At 47.8% G+C, this 21,648-nt stretch overlaps 8 protein-coding genes across 8 annotated transcripts; 4 read left to right on the top strand and 4 right to left on the bottom strand.

Annotated features, from left to right (window-relative positions):
- Nucleotides 1-10: 10 nt before the first annotated feature.
- On the bottom strand, nucleotides 11-1,282 carry N7466_009547 (Zn(II)2Cys6 transcription factor domain-containing protein; the record flags this gene model as incomplete). Its single annotated transcript, XM_057168936.1, has 1 exon — nucleotides 11-1,282. One exon carries the CDS (start codon nucleotides 1,280-1,282, stop codon nucleotides 11-13), a length of 1,272 nt encoding a protein of 423 aa, XP_057017642.1.
- A 379-nt stretch (nucleotides 1,283-1,661) lies between these two features.
- N7466_009546 (uncharacterized protein) lies at nucleotides 1,662-3,533 on the top strand (the record flags this gene model as incomplete). The annotated part of the gene is made up of 7 exons (XM_057168935.1): nucleotides 1,662-1,792; nucleotides 1,858-1,951; nucleotides 2,019-2,143; nucleotides 2,210-2,468; nucleotides 2,535-2,798; nucleotides 2,852-3,259; nucleotides 3,318-3,533. The coding sequence occupies 7 exons, from the start codon at nucleotides 1,662-1,664 to the stop codon at nucleotides 3,531-3,533; spliced, it is 1,497 nt and encodes a 498-aa protein (XP_057017641.1).
- Nucleotides 3,534-4,227: 694 nt separating this feature from the next.
- Nucleotides 4,228-6,056, top strand: N7466_009545 (amidase; the record flags this gene model as incomplete). Its single annotated transcript, XM_057168934.1, has 5 exons — nucleotides 4,228-4,497; nucleotides 4,564-4,975; nucleotides 5,031-5,639; nucleotides 5,696-5,884; nucleotides 5,932-6,056. The coding sequence occupies 5 exons, from the start codon at nucleotides 4,228-4,230 to the stop codon at nucleotides 6,054-6,056; spliced, it is 1,605 nt and encodes a 534-aa protein (XP_057017640.1).
- A 615-nt stretch (nucleotides 6,057-6,671) lies between these two features.
- On the bottom strand, nucleotides 6,672-7,773 carry N7466_009544 (MFS general substrate transporter; the record flags this gene model as incomplete). The annotated part of the gene is made up of 4 exons (XM_057168933.1): nucleotides 6,672-6,832; nucleotides 7,080-7,121; nucleotides 7,176-7,549; nucleotides 7,634-7,773. The coding sequence occupies 4 exons, from the start codon at nucleotides 7,771-7,773 to the stop codon at nucleotides 6,672-6,674; spliced, it is 717 nt and encodes a 238-aa protein (XP_057017639.1).
- A 528-nt stretch (nucleotides 7,774-8,301) lies between these two features.
- Nucleotides 8,302-11,685, bottom strand: N7466_009543 (uncharacterized protein; the record flags this gene model as incomplete). Its single annotated transcript, XM_057168932.1, has 2 exons — nucleotides 8,302-11,522; nucleotides 11,610-11,685. The coding sequence occupies 2 exons, from the start codon at nucleotides 11,683-11,685 to the stop codon at nucleotides 8,302-8,304; spliced, it is 3,297 nt and encodes a 1,098-aa protein (XP_057017638.1).
- A 713-nt stretch (nucleotides 11,686-12,398) lies between these two features.
- N7466_009542 (uncharacterized protein) lies at nucleotides 12,399-13,658 on the top strand (the record flags this gene model as incomplete). The annotated part of the gene is made up of 1 exon (XM_057168931.1): nucleotides 12,399-13,658. The coding sequence occupies one exon, from the start codon at nucleotides 12,399-12,401 to the stop codon at nucleotides 13,656-13,658; it is 1,260 nt and encodes a 419-aa protein (XP_057017637.1).
- Nucleotides 13,659-13,927: 269 nt separating this feature from the next.
- N7466_009541 (Heterokaryon incompatibility) lies at nucleotides 13,928-16,381 on the top strand (the record flags this gene model as incomplete). Its single annotated transcript, XM_057168930.1, has 1 exon — nucleotides 13,928-16,381. The coding sequence occupies one exon, from the start codon at nucleotides 13,928-13,930 to the stop codon at nucleotides 16,379-16,381; it is 2,454 nt and encodes an 817-aa protein (XP_057017636.1).
- A 2,997-nt stretch (nucleotides 16,382-19,378) lies between these two features.
- Nucleotides 19,379-20,523, bottom strand: N7466_009540 (Fructosamine/Ketosamine-3-kinase; the record flags this gene model as incomplete). The annotated part of the gene is made up of 2 exons (XM_057168929.1): nucleotides 19,379-20,370; nucleotides 20,466-20,523. The coding sequence occupies 2 exons, from the start codon at nucleotides 20,521-20,523 to the stop codon at nucleotides 19,379-19,381; spliced, it is 1,050 nt and encodes a 349-aa protein (XP_057017635.1).
- Between the last annotated feature and the right edge of the window lie 1,125 nt (nucleotides 20,524-21,648).

Genomic DNA, 21,648 nt, shown 5'->3' with positions numbered 1-21,648 from the left:
CAGAATAGAGCTATATTGCTATTTCAAGCTGTGAGCTTTGCGAATCATTCCAAAATAAAGATGTGGGTATTTGAAGTACCGTTTCCGTTTCTACGATTCCTCGCTCAATGTCAGGATCATGGGGCGTGGCTTGCTCCGGAGTCTTCTTGCTCAATTCGTTCAGTCGGTGAAATAGGAATCCCACTTTGTTGCCCATGTCTATGACTGCCGTAGTTTGGAGATCATGCATGACCTCCTTTTCTGGATACACCTGTCCCCAATGGCGCTCCAGTATGTATCGCTGCTGCAAGAATATTTGCCAATATAGATTGTCACTGCCAAATAGGTGGTTCGCAAAGTGCCCGCCGCACCCTTCAAACCCCATCTTGCTATCTTCCGATACTAGGAATAGAAGCAATCGGCCAATGAGACCAGGCTCAGTTGATCGACATGTATCAAGCCAGGCGGAAGTGAAGGAATCTTCGGGAACTTTGATACCAGCACTTAATTTGTCTAGATTGTATCGTTGGATGTAGTTCAGAACAGCCAAACTGAGCTGGTCAACCGCCTTTCGATCCAGAATATCACGATGACTCATGCACAAATATAAAAAGAACAGAGAGCTTAGAGTACTGAAGTGATGTGGCTCTTTGTCGTGATTCATGACTTTGATGAGCATTTCAGACCCTTTGCGGAAATGTGTCCTGGTCACGCCGACATTAATTGCTGGGCGAGGGGACCTTCGGTTCAGGTCCATCGAAGAAATTGCAATCAGAAAATGCATAGGCATAGGTATATGAGAGATGGACTGAAAAACACAGCCCAGCATGGACCATCGAGGAGTCTTGAGTAGTCGGTCTGAGATAAATCTCTCTTGGTAGTGACTCAGGGCCAGATATTCATCCCCACTGAGAACCAACGAGTGGTCCAGGGTAATGTCATGCATGAAGAGAACCGGAAAATAGAGAAGACTTCCAAGATCCGAGCAAGGACTGGCCCAGGATATATCAGAATCACTTTCATGTTGTGAAGGTAAGAAGTCCGATGTTTTGTCACTGTCGGGCGTTTGTTGTCTAACGGGTTTGGGTAAAATCAGTCTCTGCTTCTCGCTTGAACCTCGAGTAGGGGCTAGCTCGGCTCTCTTGGATGGCCAACAGCACTGCAGCTGCAGGCGAGCACACCGTGAGCAGTGTGGATGGGATTGATCGCATTTCACCTTGGCTGAACGACAGACCTCACAGCCATTTGTCCTTGGTCGTCCTAATCGCTTAATCGAGGTAGCAAATTGCGAATGACTGGCCATGGCAATTGGCGGGAAATCGATATCACCTCTCTAGGGGATTGAAAGGCGAAATATCAGCACCTGGCAATAAAGATATGCGATCGGGGAAAGAGATGCGGAGTATAGAATATCTGGATATGCCAGACCCACATTATCCACTATCTTATCTCCACTTAAGACTTTTCATTGGACGACTTTTCCGACCGCCAATCAGAAGCGAGATACCAACTGCCAAGACTTTTATCGTCAATCGCTGGAGTAATCGCGCCTTCTATCTAGATTAGTAGACCATGCATGATGCAGCATACCCAATATCTTAAGAACAAAGCCCCTAGGAAATCAATGCCTGCATATTTTGTTGTACTCCTTTTACCCACCTCGGGTTCAATTGAAACACAATATGGATGATCAGAAGGCTGATCTAAGCATGAACACTCAAATGGAAGAGAATAAGGACTTTTTTGAACCACAAGTCGCTTTGGTTCTTGATTATACTGAGGAAAAGGCTTTGATGCGCAAAATTGATTGGCAGTATGAGGCGTTACCCATTATTAGTACCTATCGAAAGGATTTCCGGTTAACACCTTTTATTTTAGTTTGCTTCCCGTCATGTTCACTGCATATATGCTCCAATATCTCGACAAGACTGCACTTGGAAATACTGCCATTTTTGGAATTCGGGAATCACTGGTATCTAGACATACCCCCCTTTCTGACCATGCAGATGAGAAAATACTGACTAACACCTGTGAAACAGAATCTCGTTGGCGATCAGTACTCATGGACCTCCAGTGCATTTTACTTTGGATTCTTAGTGGCGTCCTACCCAGTATCCTTATGCTTCGTCAAGTTTCCAATCGGAAAGTTCCTCTCTGTTTCCTTGTACGTGTGATGACATACTCTCTTCGCGACCCCAAACTGAAGACTCAATGTTAACTTGTGGAGCAGCCTCATTTGGGCAGTAGTTCTAGCCTGCCATGGAGCAACATCCAACTTTGCAGGTCTCATGGCCGTTCGAGTTATACTCGGTGCGTTTGAAAGTACTATCAGTCCTGGTCTATCCTTGATCACTGGTCTCTGGTACAAACGATCTGAGCATGCATCGCGACATGGAATCTGGTTTGCAGGAAACAGTATCTCCACTATTTTTGGGGGCTTGTTAACGTATGGTATCGGCCATATCAACAACTCAGTTGAGCCATGGAGGGTACGTTCTACTGGATTTGAAAATAAATTTCAACGTGTTTCTTGGAGCTGACCAACTACTGCACAGTGGATATTCATTATATTTGGAATCGTCACCTTTGCATATGGGCTTTTCATCTTGATCTCCCTACCAGATGGCCCGCGAAACGCTCGTTTTCTTTCTAAAGAGGAAGGAGAATTTATTCACCAACGTGCTCAGCGAGAGACACATACTACGGTTTCATACAAATGGTCAAAAGGCCAATGTATCGAAGCATTGATGGATCCTCAAACCTGGCTTCTCTTCGTGTATGCCATGGGCTCTTCTATTCCTAATGGAGGCCTCACAAGTGTAGGGACAACTCTGCTGCAATTTATGAAACCTTGCTAATCACCGTTCTGTAGTTCGGGGCTATAGTTATTGCCGGGTTTGGATACTCAACATTCGATACTCTTCTTGTTTCGTTGCCCATATCTGTGTTCACCTTCATCTGGGTAGTCTTGGCCACGATAGTCACTTCCAAAGTCCGCAAATCACGCTGTCTGACCATAGCCGTCTTATCCCTCATAAGTCTTGCGGGAAGTTTAATGGTCTCTCAAATCGACCCCAGCAAGAAGGTTGCTCGGTTGGCTGGAATGTGGCTCTTTCCTGCATACTCGGCTGGAGTTCCCATTGTTTTGGGTATAATTGCTTCGAACGTGGCGGGATACACCAAGAGGACTACAGTCACTGCTGTGATGTTTATTGGGAACTGTGCTGGTAATATCACTGGACCATTTCTCTTCTTCGCTGATGAGGCGCCTGGCTACAAGGTACGTGTTCTCTTTATCCCCTCCTTCCATCTAATCACCGAAGCCTAACTATCCGCAGAGTGCATGGATTGGGATTATGACCTCACTGGGCATTGCCTTTGTTGCCATTCTTCTTCTACGTCAGTTATATTACTTCAAAAACCAGCATCGTGACTCCCAACAAACTACGAAGATAGACCCTGAGTCCCGCACAACCATTGATACCGGAGAGGATGTCGCACCCGATAAGGATGAAACTGACTGGGAAAACCCAAGGTTCCGTTATTACTTATAGAATCTACCTAAGAAGCTACCTCGGAATTTTCCATATAATCAGGATGGAGATATGACACAGATATATGTCAGGCTACCTGCTTCTCACCTGTATTTAATTTAGCCTTGGAATTAACATCGAACTTGTAACATTGATCTACAATGTAAGCACTTGAGAAAAATTGGGCTTTTTCCTTAAGGGAACGTAGGACGGTGATCTGGGGATAATTTAACCATAGAAGTCTCAAAAGATAAAAAAAAGACATAATGACCATTCTTGAATATTGTATATTTCTTTCAAAGCGACTCGTAGTAATTCACATACACATGCAGCAGCCTTGAGCGCGCTGCTCATTATGAAGTTGTTTGGAACAAAAAGGAGTTCGGGGCCTTGAAACTATCAGCCTTGGAGGAAGACACGCTATCTGTTCCACTAATTTCTTAGTTCTAGCGATTTCTGGTAATCTCACCAGGTTAGTGTTGCTGAATTGTGACGCGTCAGAGTTTCCCGACGAGCTTATCACGCCATTTCCTCAGTTTCCATAGCCAATGGAAATTCCAATATGAGAACGGAATATTCCGACGTGAGGTCCTGCAGCTTGAAGAATACTACTAGTACGTATTGAAGGGAAATACAAAAAGGTGCACCATGCCCCGCTGACATAGGTTGGTATTCTGTTCACGCTGTCACTTTCGATATTCCGAGCTTTATCATCATGTCGTGGGAATTAATTGCTGCTGCAAAGCGCCAGGCGTTGCAAGACTCCATCCCATCCGAATGGGTGATTCCTTCTGCAATTTCCCCTCCCGAAGATCAGCTGGATGTGACCACTTTCCCTCACGAATCTGGATTCTTCACTGAATTTGAATTGGAGATAACCTCGACTCCAGCTTCGACGATCCTATCTCACATATCATCTGGCTCGTGGACATCAGTGGAGGTGACGAACGCTTTCTGCAAGACTGCAGCCGTTGCTCAACAATTGGTATGTCCATTTTCTTACCGGAAGTTTTCAATTCAAAGTCAGAGCACAACAACTGACACTCTACAGACAAATTGTTTATCGGAAATATTCTTTGAGAGCGCCATCGAACAGGCCAACGAGCTCGATGCATACCTCCAACGAACCGGAAAGACCAAGGGCCCCTTTCACGGGCTGCCCATATCTATTAAGGATAATTTCAATGTTGTCGGTTATGATACGACAATCGGCTTTACATCCCTTGTTAACAAGCCTGCTACTTACAACAGCACGCTCATCGATTTTCTTATTGAAGCCGGTGCGGTGCTGTACTGCAAGTCCAACGTGCCAACTGCTATGATGATTCCAGAGACTGTGAACAACCTTTTCGGTCGAACAGTGAACCCCTTGAACCGTAACCTTACTACTGGCGGTTCCAGCGGTGGAGAAGCTGCCTTGATAGCGTTTGGTGGCAGTCGTATTGGTGTCGGGAGCGATATTGGTATACCTCAAGTCCAAACTGATATCCCAAAAAACCTAACTGACTGTGCTACTAGGGGGTTCTCTCCGCATGCCTGCCGCCTGCACTGGCCTCTTCACCATCCGTCCCTCATACGGACGCTTCCCAAACTTCGGAGCACGCGCTTGCCTTGAGGGCCAAGAGTCCGTGAACGGGGTCTGCGGACCGATGGCTAAGACCCTGGAGGAGATCGTTCTCTGGGCCAGTACGATTATCGCCCAGCAGCCCTGGATCCGTGACCCAAAGTGTCTGCCAATTCCATGGCGTTCCGTGGAGACAAAGAAATCTCTAAGGATTGCTGTTCTCTGGGATGATGGAGTTGTTAGACCCACGCCTCCTGTTTCTCGGGCGCTCAGGGAAACGGTCGAGAAGCTGACGGTAGCTGGACACGAGATTTTTACCTGGGAACCGACCGGACACACAGAGATACTGAAAATACTTGAGGTTTTGTTCTTTGCGGATGGGGGAAAGTCTTTACGAGATCTCCTAGAGCCAACAGGCGAGCCTTTCCGGCCGGAAATGAAGCTTTATGAAGAAGCGCAGGGGATAAGCGTGTACGACCTATGGCAAACACACGTCAGTCGTAACAATGTCTGCAAATCGTACCTTGATCGGTGGAACAACGCGGGAATTGATGCTATTCTATGTATGTGTGTCTATTTGATACAACTTTCCCAGATAAGTGTTAACGAGGTTTTACAGGCCCTACAACGCCATACAGCAGCGTTGAAAACGGGAAGTTTACTTACGTTGGATATTCGTGTGTGTGGAACTTGCTCGATTATCCTGCTGTTTCGTTCCCCTGTGGTCTGAATGCCGACAAGACTGTTGATGCACCTTATCCCGATTATCAGTCATTAAATCCTTGGGATGCAAAGGTTCAGAATGACTGTTAGTTTTTCCTTATCTAAAGTTTTGATGTGTTTGAATATTAACAGACACAGATTCCGCCGAGTCGGTGCACGGAATACCGGTAAGTCTGCAACTGGTCGGTCGCAAACTTGGAGAAGAAAGCTTGCTGGACATGACGGATAGTGTATTGAAGGCTATCGGACTACGGTGAATGGCAGGCGAAAAACGGAAATATTGGGAATGAGAGAGATCCAGCCGTAAATTCAGAGCACAGGGTATTTGCTATCATATATGAAGAGTAATTCATTGAATTTATTCCACGTATCTTCTCCTAAAATACTAGATTCGATTCTCTTTAGACGTGATAGACTTGAGATACCTAGTAAAAATCACACAGGCAGTCGAGAGTAACATAAAAGCCCCCGCAAAGATCCAGGTTCCCTGATACTCTCGTTGAACATCGGAGGTAGATGCTCCGGACGGGCGCAGACAAGCACCAGCAATAGGATTCCCAATCAATGCACCAAATGCAGCTATCGTATAAGCCAAACCTATGCGTGCCCCCATTTCCGACGGGTCACTGCTGAGATTTGCGATTATGGCTGCTGGAAGAGACACCATACCACCGGAGATTAGGCCATATAATAGAGCTATCGTAATCAACCCGGGTAAATCGAGAGTGAATCGCCAGAAAAATAGGACGATCGCCGAGAAAAAGCAAGCTGGAGCCATGACATTTAAACCACCAATACTACCGAGCAAAGAAAAAAAAGGGGTTAGCTGAAAAAGAGAGCGTGAATAAGTCGTGGTGAAGGAGGGATTCTCACTAATCTGCAAGCAAATTCGGTCCAATGCGTCCAATCAGACTCGTAGCATTCATCATGCTCAAGAGATAGAAAGCCATATCATCTTCGATATTGAGTTGCAGGGCGTATTTTTGGATATAGAAAAAAGGCACATAGACGGATGCCATCATTAATGTGAATGCTATTTGAGGGTTACATTGTTAACGGGTCCGATAGACTTCCCACTGGCAAGTTCATAAGGATATGCATAGATGACACTGACTCACCTGCAACAAAAGCCATATATGATGGATCGCGAAAATGTCTGAGATCGACCAGTGAAGCGGATTTCCGAGGACGTGGACGAAGCCTCATAATAGCACAACAAATGGCCAGACATCCGAGCATGAGAAAGGCCAATGCACGCACCGCCCATGGGAAGCCCTTACTCACAAAGAGTCTCCGCATCATGATAGGGTATATAATTCCCGCTGTTGTCCGAGTTAGCTGACCGCAGTCATGGGATTTATGAAATTCTAACTGACCCAGACTGCTTCCTGTAGCTGCGATTCCTAGGGCAACCATCCTTCTCTTCGAGAAATACAACGGAATCACAGCCACAGAAGTCAACCCCAACAGACCACTGCCCAGGCCAACGCAGATTCCTTGCGCCAACAGAACCTGCCAGTACGTAGTGCAGAGAGAGGTCATGAATATCCCGAAGACTTCGAGGAAGGTACCAGTGATGAGCAAGGCCTGTAGATACCCGGCATCGAGGAACCAACCCGCAAAGACTCCGACGAGCATCGTGAGGAAAAGTTGGATGGAACCGATCCATGAGATAGCCGAAGCTGACGATGTTGCCAGTAGGTTTTCGGTGTAGAATGTCTCGAAAACTCCAAAGGAGTTTGTTAGACCCCTATACACAGCATCAGGATTTGCTGTCTATCAGCAGGTCTAGCAGTCCAAAATTCCAGATTTCTGGAGGACGGGAACCACGTACCAGGTATTCGCGAAGAGAATCCAACTGCCTAGAACCTGTAACCAGGCTTGAAGTCCTCCGTCCATTCGGTATTCAGTCCTGCGCTCGTCTTGAAAAGCAATTTGTTCTTCTTCGGAAGCCTCCTGGTCCTGGACCGTCATTTTGAATGCTGTATAATTTGAATCACAGAGGCGGAAGAGGGACGGGAAATTAGGAAACTTTCTGGAATCGAGGGTTGATATAGAAATTCAAGGCAAAAACATGGAGTAACGCAACTGAACCTAACTCAGGGTGCACTGCTAAGGTTGGGTAGTCGTGACTTGTTACCCCAATCAAACCCCATTATTTCATCTCCTTTTCTCTCTGTTAAATCTCCCCACCTTTCCCTTTTCTGCTTATGTTTCGCTCTTTTGAGATAACGGGCGAATACGGAGCACGGTGCAAACGAGCAGGCTGGAACGCCCAGCCTTTGAAGCAGTGAGTGCTTGTCGGAGTAAAAAATCTAGACTCGGACTAAGGCTCGGACTAGTCGGACTAACAACAAAAAAACCACGAACATCACGCCACTTTTATTATTCAACAATGCGGGGAAAGAATCAGGAAAAGAGAATCACTATGACTCCTGTCGCAATCCAAGCCAAAAAATATTACACGACCTTACATTATCAGTGATTCCCCACCTAGTGGATCTACTTAGCACTTTCAAAATTGGCGGCAGGATGATAGATCGGCGGGCTCGGCGGATATTCTACCAGTTGTTGTTTTGTTATCATCCAATCATAGTGAACCTTGGGTGTCTTTGGACGTATGTCACCAAAACAACAGTGCGGCTTCCTGTTGAAGAAGTCCGCTGAGTGAACTAGGCCGGATAATATAAGCTTCGCTCGCAGAGGAGATTCCATGGGAAGTAAGTCGAGGGCAGTCTGTCCCCAGTCATTGAATCTATTTCCTTTGCGTCCTATCGCAGCGAGAAGGAATGGAATTGTGGACTCGTTGTTCCCTTTAGCCGCTAAATGAAGCAGGGTGTTACCGAATTCGTCGATGAAGTTAATGTCGTTAGGTCGGGATTGAAGGAATATTTCTAACGTGTTGAATGAAGCGAGAGAGGCAGCGAAGGCGATAGGCGTACGCCCGTGACGGTCGGGTTTTTTGAGATCTACTTCTGGCAGCGAAACAAGAAACCTCTGAAGATCTTCGTTGCCCGAGATAACAGCGCGATGGGTGACTGTCCAGCCCATGATATCTTTCCTATTAATTTCCGAAGGCATCGGGAGCTTTTTTATCAATCTTTTGAGGACTCTCATGTGTCCCTCCGCAGCCGCCATGTGGAGGGGAGTTTCGCCGAATCGGGTCTGATGTGTTGGGCTGGCGCCATATACCAAAAGGGCCTTGGCTATTTGGTCCTGGCCAGCCTGAGCTGCGAGGTGAAGGGGTGTGATACCTCGCGTATCGGTGGCCGAAACTATTGTCGGATTCTTACGAATCGCCAGAAATGAAGCATCTATCATCCCAGCCGTAATCGTCCAATGCAGTATGTTCCGCTTGTGAAGATCTAAGTGTTTTTCGATTTCATCGCTCGTCAAACGACGGAGCATTGACAACACAAGTTCTGGCCAGCCTTGACGGGCGGCGTTGATGAGGGGGCTCTCGCCCTGTATTGTCAAGGAAGAATCGATTATTACACCAGGGATCGTCATGAGCAGGAGCGTTGTCTCTTGCTTTCCCCAATGAATTGCCACATTTAGTGGTGTGCGCCCTAGCTCGTCTTCGGGATTGAGATCGATATCAGGTTGGGATATGAGGATCTCTATAAAAGCCTTGGCAATGGGAGCGATGTGGCGTGCGGCCTCGTGGAGTGCAGTTGCGCCCCATCGATTCTTTGCGTTGATATCCACGCGAGGTATACTCAACCACATTCTCACGCTACTTGTCAATGCTTCATCTGGAGAGTTCGCTTCGATTCCCATACTAGAGCAATATTTGGTGGCTCTTCCGTAGTTGGCTTCCACAACTAGACTTGAAAGAACGGTAGTTCCACTTGAGTTTCGGCCATTGATATCTAACCCCATAGAGAGCAATTGTTCAAGCACTTTCATTCTCTCGGCGAGCTTTGCTTCTTTCAGATAACAAACCTCCCACCAAATCCGCCATGAGTGTATCAGCACATCGTTGAAACCAAGCATATGAATGATATGACAGCCATCGAGAGGCTCATTGATATCGTGTCCATCTTCAACTAAATGCTTCATAAGATTCAATAACCCGTACTTAAATGCCACCCAGATTGGTGGTCTTTTGATGTCGGCCGGTGTGAACTCATTTGGTAAATTGTTGAGCACCTGAAAATTCCTGCTTTGGGCGACGACCCGCTTGAACAATGGATAAAACTCGTAATCATCATCTAGTCCTTTAAGGTGGAATGCCCACCCATTGGCAGCATAGTCAATGAATGGGTATTGTTCCAGAAATCTTTCTAGACGCGCACGCGCACGACGGGCATGTGCACGGCGCGCTCGGCGATCGTCTGCGGCGGAGGCTTCGTGCGGCACTTCTAGCTTTTCCACCACCCATGGGCCATCTTTCACAAGAGAGATGTCACTAAGACCCATGTAAAGCATGCAATCCTTTGCTATTTGAAGATTGATGGGTTTCAAATCCAAAAAGAATATGTTTGGCTCGCCCTTGACCTCGCGAACCCCCAGCAAAAAGTCTTTGAACGACTGGTGGACTATGGTCACAATCCCCTTGTCGTCAACCTGAAGTAAGTTTGGGCAAGTACGTTTCAAGAAAGCTGCAATCGAGAGCCTCTTCTTGATATCTGCTGAACTTTGAGGCCTCCCTACCAATGCTAGAGCAATAGATATCTCCATGGTACTGAGCGGCCTTCGTGCTGCAACGATCCACTGTAGAAGGTGCATTAATTCCGGTCGCAATCTTTCGTCAACAGTAAGAAGTAAGTGGTGATAGAGGTGTTCCATCCCGGGTGGAAGCCTCTGCATATCCGCGATTCTTTCCGAGATCATTTCGTCTGTCCAGAGGCCCACCCCATCAGTGAAGTTGTTCCAAGCAAGAACAGCCCACATGAACATCCCATCAGCGCGAGAAAATATCTCACGGTAGATCAAGCTGACAGTCTTTTTGTTGAAATTGTTCTCTTTGGCATAGTCTCGAATGGTGTCCTTGAGAAAAGAAGACAGATCATTGTGATTCTCTCTTGAGTCTCCCATTCCAAGAGATGTAATATCCCAGGTGACAAAAATACTTTCCAGATCAGTCTCCTTCCGACTAGTAACAAAGATCCGAACATTATGCATATCGGGATGAACCACTTGGCGGAGCCGTTGCAAAAAGGCTTTTCGTAAAGTCTTGTCCATTTCGTCTAGTGCATCAATCACAATAAATAGACGACGAGGGCCCAATGCCTTCAAGATAAGTGACAGAATATCCCAAAGAGTCCACAATGATTCGGTCTCTCTAGGAGTGATATTTGGGTATGTCTCGTCCAGTTCTTTTGCTAGTGAAGGATCCTGACGGAGTAGCTGGTGAATAATCGAAGCAACCAGGTGCCTAGGAGACTTGGCTCGATCGTCGTCCTCGAAACAAAAAAAATAGCATGCCAAAGATTCTGGAGCTGTACCATTTGAGCGTTTGGACAAGTCCCTTTTTCGGTGCCCGTCTGTCAAAACTTGAAACACGTATTTTGCAAGGACAGACTTCCCAGTACCTGGGTGGCCATACGTCCAGAGATAATTCTCGCCAGTGCCCTTTCGCCATTGGTTGAAAATGGGATCATCAGTAAGCCACAAGCAGGTTTCTGGATGTCTTTCTGCCACGCGAAAGAAAGAATTCTGATAGTCCAACAAGTGGAAGTTCGACAGGTAGGGATACTTATTGTTCAAAGTGGGCGACGCTATTAATCAAATTGTTATGTGTAAGCCCGCATAGTCAAAAATCGATGATAGTAGGTTCTCCGTTTCAACATTTGAATGTTTCATACAGAAAGTGATATTGCCGTAGTTCTGCCCAACTTGTATCCCCGAATTCTCGCCGTGAAAGGAGTTTGAAGTTGCCATCGTCCACACATCGGCAGAAGCACGTCGGAGACGGTGATGGTAATCATGAGTTTATGTCTTGAGTCTTGACATATTAAAGTCCCAGCCCCTCATTCAGGCAGCTCATGCCGTTGCCTTAATTATGTTTGATTTGTTTGAATAGTTGAAGTCAGCCCAGCCATATTCTCGAATCTCGTATATTGGAATGTCAGTGTTATTTTATTGGACGCTTTGACGGACGAGGTGCATTAAGCGACATTCAATTGGTTCCTGAGTCCTGCCACAATAATCAGCTGGTAGGTAGAGCTAGTCCCGCCTTGGCAAGCTCTTGGGCGGCTGGGCAAGCTTGAAACCGGCAGGCGACACCCATGATGTTGATTATTTTACTGTCAAGTCACCGATTCAAGGGGCATTATATGCCGAAAAACGAATTCTACATGAAAAATTCCAAGTCATGGTAGCCATCATGGAAAGACCCTTGGCCGACTGGATTTTCCCAAGGTTGACAAGCTGATCTTGCGGCTCAATCGTAAATCCCATGTAAGCCTAGATCAGCCTGACAACGCTGACCCGCTTACCAACTAACCAGCTCAGCAGGACTCTCCGATCAATTGAAAACTCGGCCATATCATCAGATATAATAATTACCATGATAGATCCGGCCATCTGGGAAAAAGGGGTGAGTTTGATCTAGCCACAACCCTTTGCTACCAGAAATCACCCCGCTTGGCGACATGTCCGACCAAGGCGGGGTTTTTGGCGCTTTTGGTGCGGTGCTTGGCTATATCGGAGCAGAGGCAGCCACCGACATCTGGTTTTCGTCATTATTATGGCCCCAGCGATCATTTTCCTACCTCACATTCCGATCCATTCCAACTCTGGCTCTTCTGATGCCCATGGGGGGTCCATTGCACAAAGCCGCTCTGGGCACCTTCGATATCGCGAACACCCGAGGCCTATTGAAGGGCGCCCACGAAGGCCACATGCTGGGCACTTCGTTTTTTGAACAAACAGACTGGACCTACACCATTCCCGGTGCTGCTAGCTCCGAGCCCCGCGCAGCCCGTAATTGTATGTGGGCACGAGCTCTTCAGTACATGCCTCTGCCCACCGAAAAGGCTGCATCGCTAGCAGGACTATCCCCTTCAGCCACGAGCGATGCCATCGAGAAAGGCATCCTTCCCCCACCCACTGACAATTCCCGGATCCTCTTACGAGCAAAAGTCGCCGTCTATCACCTCATCTTCACTCCAGCAACGGCTGAAGATAGAGCCTCGCAGATGCCGTTTGTGCGCGAGAACTGCGGCCGACCAGGCCCGCATATTTATATAAGCATATTGATCGCCGAGTTGTCCGGCATCATTCTCTTTGCCGTCATCTACGCCATCGGCCGATCACTCTGGTGTCTCATCTGGCTAGCCCCACTGCTCCTCCGCCTCTTGAGCGCCTTCTTCGCCCTCGACCGCGAACCCCTCGTCCCTATTTCCTCCTCCATCTCATCGCCTTCAACCACGCCGACTACCGAAGGCGAATCGCCTCGTGATTTTATTATGCACTTCTCCCAGTCCCAAGGCGGCGACCTCATGATCTTCACAGCTTTACCAGCCCTCGTACAACAGTTCTTCCGACACTACGGCCACCCAGTTCGGAACCGAGCCCGGGAAGTTCTCCAGCTATGCATTATAGCGCTTTTCGCCGCTCTATTTCCGCTAGGATTGCTGGCCTCGACTCTCTGGATGCCGCCTCTGGTCCAGTACGCGTGGACCTGCTACCAGCTGTACATTGTCATGACGATGCATATCGTGCGCTACACGTCTTTTGGAAGGCAAACGAGCACGGAATCTAAAATCGCTGACTATCTGGTAGACCAGCCGGCAATTCTTTTTGGGGAGAAGAGGCATGGGGCTGAGACGGTGAAAGTTAGCCTTATTGCGACGTATCATGCGCGGCATCAGGAGGGGAGGGATTGTTTGGAGCGGTTGGTGAGGCGGTAGTTATTGGTTTGATGTCTGGAGTGCAACTGAGAAAAGGTTAGCTTTTTTTTTCTTTTCTTATATACGTTCCATCAACATCAATAAATCGGATCTCGTACTAGTAGAAGCACAGCCAATAGCGAACAGTGTGCCAATGTTCGCTTATTTTTCTAATATAAAACCCCGCTTCCAACCTAGTCGCTCATCTCTACGAATAACAAATACCGCCACTTTTGCATCATCTTGCTATTATTTACCCTTACATTGGACAGAAAATCCAACATAGCAGAATGAGCCCCGATGACTGGGTGCCCGTGCGCAGCACCGAGAGGGACAAGGGATACCCACTCGCCACGTTGATGCGGGTGGTCTACGGCGAGGACTTGGGCATGGGAGACAGATATAGCAGGTGTTTCTCGATCATGTATCGACTGGCTTTAGAGCAGGGCGCAGTCGACAGTGTAAAAAGCCCCGACGGTACGGTCATCACGGCGTTTAATGACGATCGTGCTGAAATACTGCGACAACATCTTACCCCGGGACAGGAAAGATCGTTCAACATTCTCTGGGAATGGTGGACGACGTGTTCCCGAGTATGTATTGTGAACGAAGCAGAAGAAGAATACGACGATGATTATGACGACCTCTTTGACGACGACGAGTCTCACTTCTACCCACAAAACCACGTAGAGCGTGAGACGATCCACCAGGCCGGTGGGATCCAGTACAAACTCCGCTTCAACTGCATCTACAACAAGTGCATGGCAACGCTGTTCAATGCTGAATTCGAGAACTTCGTAAACCACCGAAGCGGCGACGAGCTGGTGAGTCTCCGACGGGGCTTGGCGCAGGAAGCTGCTTGTCGAACCATTGCGGTTGAAGCCTGTTCCCCGGGAAACCACACCCAACAGCCAGCTCAAGAACCATACTCACCAGATGGCCAGAGTTATCTCGCTCACCGGTCAGACAGTTCCCCGGTCTGGCGCGCAGGGAGACGAGTCCTGAGTAGCAGCGACCTACCCGGGCTGGATCCTCGCTGCAGCGCCGGCTCCAGTATCGACTCCTGCCCCTGGCTGGGAGAGATCAGCGGGCTCCCGCGTTACTTGTGGGATGTGGAAGGGCGGAAGACCGTGGAGGTCTTTTCGCTGTGGGAAGAATACGATTTCGATATCCCCTACACAGCCATCAGTCACACCTGGGGCCGGTGGCGGCAGCGCGATCAGCCTGGGGTAAACATGAAATCGCGCGTGCCGTGGCTGATCCCGCGGAACTCACTGTTCGATGTCGAGCGACTACCAGATATCCTGGCGCAGATTCCCACGGATACACCATATATCTGGTTTGATCTGGTTTGTATTCCACAGGAGGGCTGCGGGGAGGAGCTTGACGAGGAGCTGCGACAGGCCATGCGGACGGAGATTGCGAGCCAGGCATCCATATTCAAGAGCGCTAGGCACGCCATCGCTTGGTGGAATACCGAGTCCGCCCCGGAGTCCTGGGACGGCATGCGCAGTGCCATCCAGTGGATGTCCTCCATATATCTGGACCTCCAGTTCGCGGATGGGGACGAGTCTTCCATACGTATCCCGCCGTGGAAAGCGCACGATCAGCTCCAGGCCACAGGGATGTTCTCACCGGACATGGCCACTCTGCCCTGGTTCAGCTCCCTATGGACGCTGCAGGAAGTGTGCCTGCGCCCTGACATCTGGATATGCAACAAGAATCTCGACCTGCTCACAGTAGGCGACAAGGGGGCCCTCGTCGCCTTCAACACGCTCGTCTCCCTCACCGAAAGGGTAAAAGACATACTCAAAGGGGAGCTTAACGATCTAACTACCCCAGCAGGCCACCTATTGGAGCGCTGGAAGCCCCTAGTCCACCCGGGCTTCCACGAAGTACTCGACCTCCTCCATCGCACAGGAATGGACAACCTCCACGAGCTCAAGCGCGAGCAGATCCTCTTCCTAGCAACAAGCCGATACTGCAGCCACAGCCGTGCGCAAGCGATCATGTCTGTCCTCGGAATGACAGAATGGTACGACGCCGCCACTGCCATGCCGGAGCAGCGTCAGCCCAACAAACCGGGCTTCGTCTTCGACCAGTACCCGCTCGCCTTCGTGCAAGACGTCGCGCGCAATCTGGGATCTAGCTTCTTCATCACTACCGTTCTGACGGATTATCCGCCCATCGACGACGTGAAAACTCAGGACGTGGTCCGGGGCACTATGCTACCATTCCGGGCCCGGATCGCCGAGCCGCGGCGCCTGTATGTACCGGGCTTAGTAGTAGAGACGGCGGACCATCCGTCTGTATCGACATGGGAGGTCCGCGGCGATGGGGCGGTGTTCCTACCGCAGGTGGAGATCCTATTCTCATCCGATAGCGACTTCGGTGATATCAAGTATATGAAGTGCTTTGTCGATCTGAGTATGCCGGTGCCTGAACATATTGTTGAGCGGGAGCACTTCCAACCCCAAGGGAGCATGTATCATGGGGATCTCCGTTACTGGATTCAACGACTCATCCCAGAGATCTACGGAGTGCGTGGGATGTATTATGCGGTTCATCTTCGGTATCGACCCGGCCAATGGGATGGTTTGTTGTTGAAGGCTACCGGTAGTGGGGACTCCAGGCAGCCGGAGAGGATGATCAAAATCGGGAATCTCCATGTGCTGACCTCGGTGGAAGATAGGGAATATCTTCCCAGGCGTAAATCAGTGGAGGTCAACTGGGTTGTTTTGTAGGTTCGGATCTTTGTTGTTATGATTGTCCTCGACATTCTTGGCAAAAGTCCGTGTTAACTTGCTTGTCTCGGGTTCAATTCTCAATGGAATTAATTTCGCCAGCGACATCTATCAACATGCCAGTCAGTGCTTTGAAAAATAGGAGATCGACTGAAGAAAGAAAAAAAAAAAAAAAAAAACATACAACAGTCAGGATTCGCATGTGGTCACCCACCATACTACTAACTGACCGGCGTGTGGCTTAAGTACGGCTGAGCGGACGGGAAGCCCTGTTCTCCACACCCTATGGTCGTATGTACTTGAGAACCCTCAGAAAGGACTTATATAGGCCAAAACATGCGGTCATGTCTGAGAAGTGGGTGAGAGCCGGTTGAGCGTCGCGAATCGCGATACCCGGGTGAGAAGGGAGAAGGGTGCGTGTGCAATAAAGAAGGTGATAATCGCCCCCCGTTTCGCGACGACAGCACTACCCTTCCAAGCTGAGCGAGAGTATAATTTCATTGGACCACGACTCTCAGCTGAAACGGTGTCTTGCTATCTGTACACAGCCCCTTCAGTGGAGTGATTTTCGAATTTTGCAGACATAATTTAGAAAATCGCCGGTTAACCCTCTCCCTCGTTCTAGGAGCAGCTACTCGTATCTCGGAATTTAAGACTTTGCTTTTGTGAAAACCAGTTTCATTTAGCATGTTGAGAGCTAGCAAAAATCAAAGAATCATCGAGTCTCAGCTGAGTCCACGGGTCTCTGACAACCTTTAAATTCGCCCCGACAGAAAAGCATCCACCATACTCTGCGCATTTTCGGTTCTGTACCGATTGTTCATGAACGCCAAACTTCTAGTATATTGGTCTACTGCCACAGTCCCCATTCCAGCTACGTTACCCTTCTGTCGCCCCTCTAGAGCATAGATGCGGTGGACTCCATTTTTATAAGCATCCACATGAAAACCATGTTCTTCATCAAAGTCATAACACATCTGGATCCTGACGTTGCTTGCGAGGGTGCATCTGATGCCACAAGGGTTCCCCTTTATAGCGCGCAAATTCTGATTGAACTAATTACGGATTATTAGCTTCTAATGGAATCTTTTTATACAAAAAGCCTTATATTTGATTCTGATCATACCTCAATCGTAAGGTCGGTGTAAGGCCTTCCGCTACCGCCTATCCATGCAGCAGCCGCTGGGAGTGGGTATGTGACGGTAAATATGGACATATCTACCGCCCGGATTGGCCGTGGTTGAAGAGATGGGGTAAATGTAGCAAGAGTATTGAAAGTTTTGGAAGTGGCAGGGGTAAATATGGCAAGAGCACTTGTGGATTGAAGGTGAAAGTGAAAGTGAACACTTAGAGCAACAGATAGTGGGATCTTGTTCCTTTTATGTCTTTTCATGCAATAAGATCCAATTTCAGACTTTATAACAGTGATAACTTTACAAAGTAGACAAACATAAGAGTCCCGGCTTTGGAATCATATCATAGGACAGTTCACATTACAGCCATATGTGAGTTGCTCATTTCCAGATGTCGGAATACCAGTGACCTTTTGATGTATGTGTGACGTGGCTTGCTGATGGGCTGTTGAAGCTAGCCAATCTGCATGTTACATACTTCTACCAAGAACTAGCGCCAAGAAGGCGATCTTGCATAAATACAGTAATTGAGTATCTGATACGATCAAAAACGAGCTAGTTGCTATGTAACCCAAATTGTAGATAGCAGATTGTCATTGCAATACGGACTGGTATTGCAGCTGCTACTGTAGAGTGACTTCAGAAATTTGTAAGTCTCGTGTCCAGATACTATAGTTCCTGTAAAATAGTGCGGGGTACTCTCCAAATCGATTGCCCAATAGCGACTGATAGATGAGAACTACATGTTTGCTCCGGTGATGGCCCCCTGTCGGATCGACACTGACTGACCCATCTTCGATCTAAGGACGGCTCTGCCACGTCACATCAGTACGATATTACTGCATGTGTGATATCATCAAAATTGAAGGAAGAGTTCCACAAAAATAGCTCAAGTGCTATAGAGCCCCCAGACCCACAAAAAACTAGCGACGATACCCGTAGCCCAAAAGGCCGTCGTCCATGGTCACTATGTCAAGGTGTGGGCCCATCGACAGGGTACACTGACATAATTGGCAAAGGATCTATGTTATATGACACTTTACCCATCGAGCAAGAAATTGAGTACTATGCCAATAAGATGCCCTATATCACCCATCGCGAATGACAATGGGAAGTTGATAAGATTTGGGATCAGTCCCCGGGGCCAGGCCTGCCTGCGCCTGACTCGGCAAGTCAAATTCCGATCCCTGCAACATACAGCGCTATTTTTCATGCAGTTTGATATTATAATGCAGGCCAATTTAGCCTCATAGTTTGATCTTAGCGCGTATACCGCAGTAAAGAAAAGCCATTCCACGCGCCTATGATAGATCGCCACATTCCCGACCCTCCCTGGAGCTGATATAGGCCTGGGTGATTGTTAACCGAAAGTTGGATCTTAGGGAGGGATGATTGCCATTGAGATGCGGTATAACACCGAGAACATCTAAGTCCCAACCTTGCCTTGGTGGAATGGTTGAGCGTAAAGCCTTGGAGGTTAATACGACGGTCCGGGCCAAATAGCGAACCACATGTGCAGGCCGGGATTTTTTCATGTTAGGTGCCTCCGGATCGGCAAGCTTTTTTACTGCCAAGGATGCCAAGGTAAAAAGAATATTCCTATATTGTTATAAAAACTGTGTAGGTTGTGGGTATGGCTTGAAGTATTTGTTCTTCTTTGTACGCCTCTTCTTATGCTGAGCAGCGCAGTGAGCGTCAGCTTGGATGGGTAGGCCTACTTTATCCATAGATGCTACAAATAGACTTGAGACATAGTTATGAGAATCATAAGAAACAGATCATCTGCAAGTGGTTCATCTGGATTGATGTCATATCTTTGCACAAAACGAAAAATAGACTGGTCGCTGAATATCTTTGTACTCAATCAGAGACTGTCGCCAGGGAACCTGTTAATAAGATATAGCAATTCATCCACCGCCCGCTGCCTAGTCTGAGAGCCTGGGAAATGGGCCGAGTTTATGAGCAGTGTTTCAACAGAGTAAAGGCGGTTTCTGTCGTCGGCCTCCTCGATCGGCTCGCTGGGCTCGTAGTTGCGGAAGTATTCCTTGCGATAAACCTCGTTCTTCATAAGGTGATGTTCGCATCGCCATATACCGACTTCCTTCTCATGGTGGGCGTAATACGCACAAGCGTCGTAAATGTAAATCTCTCCTGTAGTTGGCTCTGTTCCTATGTTGGACTCCCACAGGTCACCATGAATTAGGCAAGGCTTTATGGAGCGGCCATCAGCAGTGAAAGGGTGGAGGAGCCGTGGGATCAGCCTTTCTAGGGTGATTTGCATCGCATCATCCAGCTCCTTCCAGAAACCATTGATTTCCACATCCAGCTGGTAAACGTCCCTCATCAGCTTTGTGAAGAACGAAGTCCAATTGCTGTCCCAGGTTGTGTTTAGTGGAAGCTTTCCATCAAAAGTGGTGCAATGGAAACCAAACTTTCCAGTCGGGGACTGGCTCTTGTGATGCAGCTCCGCCAATTTCTTACCCAGGTGAACGGGATCCGGGAGATTGTGGGAAATTGTTAGAAAATCACAAATGAAGAAGTGGGCCTCCTGGTTCTGACACTTTCCATAGCCGCGGGGCTTAGGCGCGAAGTCGGGAAGGGTTTGGTAGATCTCGTTCATGGCTACATACTCGCCGAGAACACGCTCGGCGGCATCACCCGTCGCCAAAACCTGATGCAGAAAAATTTCAGAATCACCTCTGACTTCCAAATTGAGCGTGACAAAATGGTAACACACCTTGAGGAAGTAGGCCCGAGGAGAGTCATCCGTTGTTTTGACGTTAATTCGAGCCACCACAGCCCAGCTTGAAGTGTCATGTTTTTCAATGCTGATGACCCGTTCACTCTTTGGGATAACTGTTGGAAAGACATATCAGGCAAATCAGCAATTTTGTCTTATTGATACCTTGCTATTGGTTATTGATGTCTGCTGGTGTCTGACAGGGGCTCACTACCATCAAGTACAGCTGGGTCCAGCTGAGAGGTTGGCGAGTTTGCACCTTCGGTCATTATATAAGGGAGAAATCGTTTATCTACTAGTAGCGTTCAAGGCTTGACCAACATACTACAGCTCGATTTATCTACAACTTTTTAGCTGATATTTGTAACATTTTGGAACGCCTCTGCTGGAAGAGTCACATTCAAAATGTTTGATTGATATATGTGCTAATCTTAATGAGGTCAATGCGTCTCGGTTACATCTTAGCACCACTCACGAGTCACAACCTACTGCCATATGTGGTTCACGGTCCGCTTGGCTTGTTTCTTTTGGCTTCGATGCATACTATGTGTTCATTTGATGTCTTAGCGGCCACCGGCAATTTTAGGCGCTCACGGGAGATACGTTTGACATATTGATGATATGTTCGCCATCAACACAAGTGTGTGATCCCTGGCTATCAAGCTAAGTTAGAATGAATGTAAGTAGTAGTCTGTGCGCCGCTGTATGCGCTGGTCTCAAACTCTTGGAATCACATGATCATGTTTGTCAGTGCTTCCTTCTTGTTCTAGATAGCAGGCTGCGTCTCTCTTCTTCCTTCTTCTTCTTCGATACACAATACAACATCCATATCCATTCCTTTGCTTGTTCCTCTCTTTCTTAGATTCCATGACAAACGCGTCGAGGCTGAGCCTTAACAACTTAGCATATAGGTCCAACCTCACCAGTAATAATGGCGAAGTGGAGAGATGATCCGTAAGTTGTAACAATTTGCCGCTTCTAGTTCGCCGCCACCAGCCCCGGCGCGGTAGGCAGGAACTCCCCGAAGTCATTCAATGTTATCAATATTTGGAAACCCCTCTGAACTACAAACAGCCACTGTATTCCAAACCCCGGGCTTCCTTTGAGCAAAAGAAAAAAGAAAAAAATATACAACAGTTAGGATTCGCATGTGGTCACCCACCATACTACTAACTAGCAGAGCTTTAGCCCTTACTCAAATTGCTTGGAAAAGCTTCAAAAGTAAAGCCAGACTGCTGTAGAGAAACTATAAAGAATCAAACCAACTTAATTGTATGTCAACCATTATCGACCATTTGGTGTTCTTGTTAATTGCTATAGTGGAGTCTGCGCATGACCCTGAGCCCCTAGGGACCAGACCCTAGTTAAGGATCTTCCTTTGAGAGAAAAAAGAG

This window comes from Penicillium verhagenii (genome assembly GCF_028828195.1).
Source record: "Penicillium verhagenii strain IBT 33310 chromosome Unknown utg000009l_segment0_segment0, whole genome shotgun sequence".
Taxonomy (NCBI): domain Eukaryota; kingdom Fungi; phylum Ascomycota; class Eurotiomycetes; order Eurotiales; family Aspergillaceae; genus Penicillium; species Penicillium verhagenii.
Note: the sequence above shows the minus strand (reverse complement) of the source record. Positions and strands in the feature narration are given on the sequence as shown.